The 8,380-nt window shown below is 34.4% G+C and overlaps 1 protein-coding gene across 1 annotated transcript; it reads right to left on the bottom strand.

Moving 5' to 3' along the window:
* Positions 1-1,256: 1,256 nt before the first annotated feature.
* Positions 1,257-7,343, bottom strand: LOC126821105 (dnaJ homolog subfamily C member 25 homolog). The gene is made up of 2 exons (XM_050549427.2): positions 6,985-7,343; positions 1,257-5,630 (listed from the first exon to the last, which is right to left on the bottom strand). The coding sequence occupies exon 2, from the start codon at positions 5,612-5,614 to the stop codon at positions 4,601-4,603; it is 1,014 nt and encodes a 337-aa protein (XP_050405384.1). The 5' UTR covers positions 5,615-5,630; positions 6,985-7,343; the 3' UTR covers positions 1,257-4,600.
* Positions 7,344-8,380: the final 1,037 nt, after the last annotated feature.

Raw genomic sequence — 8,380 nt, 5'->3', positions numbered from 1 at the left:
AAAGAGCTGGCAGTTCTCACTATAATAGTTAAAAACAAGATAGGGAATTTGCTGAAAATTTCAGTTAAATTGATCGACTCTGAACCAAGATTTTAGCGATTGAATTTCCGGCCTAGCCTCATCATCATTACTAAAGTCTGTACGATAAAAAACATAGTCTTGATTATCCATTTCACAATTAAATCTTGAATGGAAGTCAAACAGCAAATCTGAACCTAATCCAATAAACATCGCAGGCTAGTGATGATGACATCGAGAGTGGTTAATAATGTCTAATTAATAATTTAGATAACATTCAGACCTAAAGAAAAAACCTGCAATAGGCAGATTTAGCTCTTGCATAATGTATGTAATTTAAGTATTGATGCCTGGCTAACCCTGCCAAGGTTGAAAAAATGAAATGGGGTTTAACGTCTTACTTTTCTGCACTAAGTCGACAAATGAAGACAGGGATAAGATTTGCAGTGTGCAATGAGGGAAATTTTGCCTGGACAATGCTAGAACCACTTATTTTGAATTCCAACTGTCAAGGGTTCTTTCACATGCACTCCGACTTGTACACAGGACTTTGGTGTTTCACCCCTTCCGAATGACTAGAAACATCGGAAAATTTTACCATCACCTTCTATTCAGGCAGCCAATGCCTTAATCACTGAGCCATTGTGGCTACCTCCAGCTCATTTAAAGAATTTCTTTCCGGTTGAAGAGAAGAATGAAATTCCTTAAATGAGTATGTAGCCTAAAGATCATTTCCAACCAGTTCGATATTTTGATTTGAAATGAGAGTTATTAATTTTACATCATATCATGTTCAAAATACTAGGTTCAGCTAATTGTTGAACATCTAACAACTGGCATAAGGGCCCACTAACTCCTTAAAACTGGCTATATAATGCATGTGACTTGTTGGTATTATAAAACATCTAAATGTGAGGGATGGACTGGCAGGCCTATCTTAAATTGTGCATACAATTTAAATTTAAACATCCACCTTCCCCACTGTAACTGTTTAGTCATATCACATCAAATCAAAAATGATTTTTTTACTGAACAGCAAGGTTTCCAAAGGAATGTGTAGTCAGTTCAAAGTGCAGAAATTATTGCCCTACATATCCATGTACACCAACTGACTGAAAAATCATGGATTGTGCCTTACACATGTAATATGGCTTATAATGTAGGGTTGTGCTTATGTCTGTCTGTACCAAATACTGTTTAATTGGTGAAATTAAATCTCTATAAATACAAATACCTGGTAACACAAAAATCACATTTAATACGTAAATCTGGTATTATTGTCATTAATAGTTTTAAAAGTTCTTAATATACAATCGTAGAGTGTAAACTATGAAACTTAATATACAATCGTAGAGTGTAAACTATGAAACTTAATATATCATCGCAGAGTGTAAACTATGAAACTTAATAAATTTACTGATATAACATTTAGGATTAACACAGTCCACAAGAACAGCATGCAATCACAGGTTTTTCGCAGCACATTTATAACCTAAGTGCTAATCAGTAGCTGGGGTAAAGGCACTCTGAAAACTTGGGATTCAATCATACAACATACTGACATTGCATTAATGAAATTGAATAACACAAAAATTATATAATTACAATCTGATTAAAATACAGATCTATATTTCGTTTTTTTTATATATTCTTTCAATGGCCTACACTACATGAAGATCTGACTGGTTGTAGAGGGAGGTTGTGTCAGAAATGAAATAAAATGGGGTTTAACGTCCTACTATTCTGCTCCGAACTGGGCTAATGAAGACGGGCATATGCCGTACAGTGTGCTATGAGGGAAATTTTTGCCCGGACAGTGGCACTACGGCCTACTCTTATATCCAATTCCAACTGTCAAGGGATCTTTTATGTGCACATCAAGGTGTACATGGGACCTCAGGTTTTTTGTCTCATCCGAATGACTAGACAGCTGTCCTTGTCAGGCCCTCCTTCTTGCGTCACTGACAAGGGGGGAACCACGCCAAAAAATCTGGATGCACTTTCTCAGCCAATGCAGGGATCGAACACCCAAACTCCAGGCTAGCAAGCCAGTGTCTTACCCACTTAGCCACCGTGACCCTCAGGTCACGTCTGAGGTCATACAAGAGGCTTTTGACCCTATGACGTCAGACCGAGTAATCAACCAGCACTGATGGTTCTAGTGGTTTACCCACAGTTCCGTGCAGTCGCCGTAACAGACCGTTTCATTGGCTAAAAACTATAACAAACGAAACAAAATAGGATGTGTGTTTTGATCAAATTGTTATAATCACTATATATAAAACTGACTAGGTAAAGGAAGTACTTATATGGAAGAAATTGATGAAGATTCATGTTCCCCTTCCCCAACTTGTATAATCAACATTTTCATATTAATATTTTTTTTTTTTGAAAAACGGATTCCTTGTCATTTTAAAAGTCAAATGAAATCTATCACTGGTAATGAATTGATACATTAAAATAAATGATTTTTTCCCCCAACATTTCTAATAAAAAAAAAATACTCGAATTTATTATACTAAGAAAAATATTACCATAGTTGTTTTGTAACATATGGTCTGATTTTATACAATATCAGCACCAATAATGTATTTAATGAAATAAATAAAACAGGGTTTAATGTCCTACTGTTCTGCTCCGACAGAGCTAATGAAGACGAGCAGACACCATACATTGTGCTATGAGGGAAATTTTGCCCGGACAGTGGCGCTACTGGCTACGGGATCTTTTACGTGCATGCAAACTTGTATATCCCAACAAACTATAAGTTGTCCCTTACCAGGCCCTCTGTTCTGCGCCACTGACAAATGGGGACCATGCTGGAAAATCCTGATGAACTTTCACAGCCAAAGCAGGCATAGAACATGGCATGGGACCATGTCTTACTCACTGAGCCACCATGGCTTCTGTATCTAATGAAGTGTCCAACAACTCGAATAAACCATATTTGTATTTCCAATTTAATATTATATAATTATTGGCATTGACTTGATTCAATGTTATTTACAAGACTATTTTTGTAAATTTAGGTACATGTACCATATACCAGTATATGTAATTTATTACCTGGTCCAGCTGATTGGACAAATGAGAAAAACAAAATAGAATTCAACATAACGGAAATTTGGCAGTATAAATATTTATTGTGCCTTGAAGATAAATTTTATTGTCACTTTTAGTGCTAAATGCCTTAGGCCATCATAACTAAGCTTTATACAACTATTTATTTAACTGGAATGCACTCCGTATAAGTCACTTGCTTTCTAACAAAGGAAGGTTTAATACCGATAATGATATAAATCACCAGTTTATGTACAGTTAATAACATTAATATTTTTTGTAGACTAGTGTGTATTCCAATTACACATAAATAATTATTCAAAGACCACATTTCCTTCTACAATTTTCTTCACTAAATTGTCCAACTTTTTATTGAACCGTAACATACACAGTAAATCTTTAATGGTACATGTACCTGTTACCTGAAGGTATTTTTTGAAAGTTAAGAATGTTTTCCTTTTGAAAATCTAATTACACATAACTACAATAACTATATAAATTTGTGAGGTTTTTTTACATCAAACAGTAAGATCAATTATTTAATCTTCAATGATACAAACTGATAAATATAGATTTTCTTGTACAGAACAGAATAACTGGCAAGATATTCATTTTATTGGGTTTAATTAACAAATGTATGACTACATTATTACTTCAACACTTAGGAACATATACATGTACGAATGTATAGGTAGAGAAATCTATTTTACAATGCACTGGGAGTAATATTACAAATGGTGTACAGGAAATACAACAATAGATATCAGTCAAATCCAGTTAGACATTTGGTCTATCTCAAAATATTGATTCTGAATTTGATTTTATAATTTCTTTTAAAAATATCTGATAGAAGTTTGACTGATAAATGACTGTACTAATAGTTGTGACTTCCATCTATATTTCAGAGGTAGTTTAAATACAATTGTCAATAACTTGCATGAAATCATAGTAAAGTAGAATAAATTAAAAATTGGTTTACATAAGAAACTTCTCACATTAATAGATCAATTCTACAAGAATTATTCCAGTACTATATGTTCAGTTGAGTAGGTATCTCCATACATACATGCACATCATGTAATGAATAGAAGTAACACAGCGCCAAGAAAATCCATGACCATGTTTTAGCCTGGTACCAGTATGAATAAAACATGGGAGTTTTCTTAATCATTCAATAACATACTGTACAAACAACCACATTTATATTTCCAACAAAAAATAACTAAGAGTTTAGAAGGATGTATTTTGGTACTTGCTGAAGTGGTAATTATTTAGGTTTATTTCTGATGGATTTACATTGAAAACATGTGATTATCCAGTATTAATATTCAGCCCACACCCATCAAGAAAAGCCAATAGAATATGATCACAAAGAAAGAGTTTTTGCCTTTCTCAGTAATTGCTCTTCTGAACCTGTAATTGATCAAGAATAAGACAAACTGAAATGGGAATAACTTTTGCAAAGTGATACCATCCTATCTATAGCATAGAACGTCAAGGCACATTGATATACAACCATGGTCTACTCTGGTCCAAAACTTATTTGACCTGGGCCACCTTTCTTCATATATCGTCTGTAACTTTTATACCTTGCACTCTCGGCTAATTTTGCCTTCATTTCTTCATCTTGTTGAGCTTTCCATTCCTTAAAATTTTCTTTTTTCCAAAGTTCAAGATTCAAAAAGTTCTCTTTATCATAATCTTCAATTGCATCCCACTGCGTTTTTCCATATTTCATATATTTTTTGATAAGGTAATATTTTTCTTCTTCTCCATATTCTGTTCTCATTATAGTAAATTTCCAGGTCCATTTTAACCACCAAATCATGTACAGAACTATGTAATAAGGCAAGAAAATCAACTGAATCCACAACACATCAGTATATTTGGGTTTTTGGTAGCCGCCCCGAATGTCCATATTCGATTCAATAACCTCCCTGATAACCTGTTCTTCATCCTCCTTGATTTTAATTCTCCGGGATTTACCCTTATTAGAAGCATTATTAAGCAGTTTCTCTTTAACAGCCGTGTCTATAGCCCGAGCTCTGTATTTTGGATCCTTACACAAATAATCAATGGCCGAATTATAATTATTCCAAGCACCAAAATATTGGATGATCGATACAACGGTAATGGTGACAGCAATAACAATTCTAATATCAACTTTAGGTGCCAACCTATGTTGATAATAATAGAAATAATGGGAATAATATTCATCAGGATTGTCTAACATGTAATTGTAGTCTTCTCGTTGTGCATCATCTTTAAGAATTTCGTAGGCATTTCCAATTTTCTGAAACATCTCATGGGCAACCTTTTTAGCTTCCTCAGTCTTATGTTTATCAGGATGCCATTGTCGTGCCAACTTACGATAGCCCTTAGTTATCTCCCCCTTTGTAGAGTCTCTTGTAACTGCTAATATATCATAACAATTTTCCTTGCCACAATAAAGTCCATCAATGTAGGCTTGGACGTTATAAACACACATCACCCAACACAGTAATGTCAACAACCGATTATTCTTCTGGAATGCCATTGTCTAATACTGTCACCTACAATACATGAATTAAAGTAGATTTTAAGGAGAGAAAGAGAGAGAGAGAAATGGGGTTTAACGTCCATTTGACACAAACTAGGTCATTTCGGGACTAACATATGGTTCGATTTTATTTCCATAATTCGCTTGCGCGTAGGGGTCTTTAGCTGTGGGAGGAAGCCGGAGGACCCAGTGAAAACCCACGAGGTTGGACAGGCAACCCTACTGCTTGTCACGTACAATCGGGGAATCGAAACCCCGCCAGTTGACTCAATGACAGACCGTATGATACAGTGCTAGCGTGCTAACCATTCGGCCATCCAACCCCCCAGATTTTAAGGAAAGGTTTACTTTAAATGTACAACTGATTAAAAAGTTGTTTGAGTAAGAATATGCATGGACCTTATAAAATATAAGATCCATGGAATATGTACCTACTAGCAGTTACAGGTAGCATAGATAAGATAAGATAAGATTTTATTGTATCGAAACATCCATTTAGGAAAACGTACAATATAAACATGTACATTATTATTTATAACAATATGACAAATGATATTTACAAATAAGACAACAGTAATTTCAATCTAGCTTATAATAGGCCTATAGATTTACTAACTGGACAACAGTATGTAGCCTAATGTGCACATTTACCTCAAACGGGTTTGATAATGGCACAGCATTCAATACAATTATGGTGCATGGGTATAAGTATAAATATTATAAATACATAAATAACGAGAAGACTTAGTATAGGTATTTATAATATAGGGATGCTATAATAATGACATGAATCAAGTAATAGAATATGGAATGAAATATATTAATTCATGGAAATCTAAAGAATAATTTTGATACAAAAAGGTCTCTAGAGATAGGCTATATGTAGCTGTACACATTTTATGTCCTTAGATTCATTGCATGAAATAAAAACGCACTAACTGAGTTTGCAACTGTTTTGGGTGGGTTAAATAGGTTTTCTAGGGAATAGGGTAGATAATTATCTGTAAATGTTGGATATATGTGGACGGTACGTAAATATTCATAAAAGACAGAATGTAGGCTACTCTGTTCACCAGTCCCACCCACATAACAACACAAACTGTATTCACTATAACAGAAAAAATGAATTACTCTTGTCAAAAAATGAATTACTCTTGTCAAAAAATGATTTTGCATAGGGAATCCTACATAGTATTAGTGTAAATAATAATAGTTATTAGTAACATAGTACATGTGCCACTAGGCCTATTCCGTAAACTTATATGATATGTTCCATCAAATTATTCAAATATTATTATATTAGTTACACAAATATAGCAGAATCTAGAAATATACCAAGCAAGATGATTTATCGGGGTTATACTTACAACAGATCTAGTTCTTGAAGGAAACTTGGTTATTCAATAACAACACTTTACCAGAGAATGAGAAGTTCAAAAGCACACTCCTGTCGGCGTGATTGATGTGACTTCACTCACACTGTCGACGTCGTCAATTTGTCGTGTTGTTTTGTGAGATATCCGGCTGTATGATCACGTTTATTTTTCTACTAACCAATAACTTGAAATATGTGATTTAATTCATAAAATGTGACACGTGTCTCAGACAATGGTCAATTCCTACAGAGATTACTTTTACCACCAGACTGAATTGTGTGAAAGTGTTGACCCATCTAATCAATAAAACGGTGTCATTCTGACGAGATAAAAGGTTGCCTCGCTTTCAGACAACTTGGCTGGGAGCTTGATTCTATATTTAACCATATTTAACACCATGGGGAAACCCTACGTACTAGTGGTGCTACCTGGATTTTTATGTCCGAAATTGAAACTTATTCTGTTCTCTTGCTTACCAAATGCCTCTGGTCTTGCAACCAAATTATTACTTTCATATTCACTAAAGGATTACTACCAGGATATTCAAACAGAGCGCTCACCCATTAAAATTAAAAATAGTCACGGAGAACCCCATTATATAATGACGTAGGCCAGAATCGCATGGCTGCATCTACTCGAGACTATTTAAAATTTACATCCGTGATTAAACAGGGCTTGTTTGTTGAAATTAAGAAAATACGGCCAAATGTAGCCATGAGAGATGGGGAAAACGAAGTTGTCTAAGAATGGCACGACGGTTTTGTATACTTCGGTCTGCGGGTCCGGTTTTTATTTTTCATCAATTATCACACTCTGCAATAGTGTTTTATAGTTTTAGCTAGTTTAAAAAAAAATATATATATAACGATTAAAGAACGATAAGCTCGTAAGTCGTCTTAACATAAGATTGTTTTTTTAAAAGATTTTTTTTTTCTTTATCGTGATGAAATTATTTTGGGTCTAATTTTAGTCTACATGTAATTCCTCGCCTACATGCACACAATATGGTTATAATTGCCTAAAAATAATACTCAAGTAAATCCACCCTGGAACTTCAACCGAGCGGAATCTCTCACCCGTATTCCAGCACCCGGATTCGAAATGAAGTTAGCCCACACATATTCCTAGCGCCAATAAAAACCTACATTTTATTATCACTAAAATAATTGTTACCTTTTTATTAGAAAATAAAATTTTAAGACATATTAATGCAAAGTATATATGCAAAAAAAAAAATAAAAAAATACTATTACCATCGCACACTAGGCTAACTTAGCACGCAGAAAAGGGGTACGTCCACGCTGCATCAAAACCCACCGAAACCAGCTTTGGTGGCAAAATGTATTGGATTTCACAGAGTCAAGGGATGAATAAACTACTAGAATAT

Source organism: Patella vulgata, chromosome 5 (assembly GCF_932274485.2).
Source record: "Patella vulgata chromosome 5, xgPatVulg1.2, whole genome shotgun sequence".
In the NCBI taxonomy this organism is placed as follows: domain Eukaryota; kingdom Metazoa; phylum Mollusca; class Gastropoda; family Patellidae; genus Patella; species Patella vulgata.
This window is presented reverse-complemented; position numbering and strand designations above follow the sequence as displayed.

Excerpts from the sequence above, each read along its gene's own strand:
- LOC126821105 (XM_050549427.2), bottom strand. The coding sequence starts at position 5,614 with ATGGCATTCCAGAAGAATAATCGGTTGTTGACATTACTGTGTTGGGTG.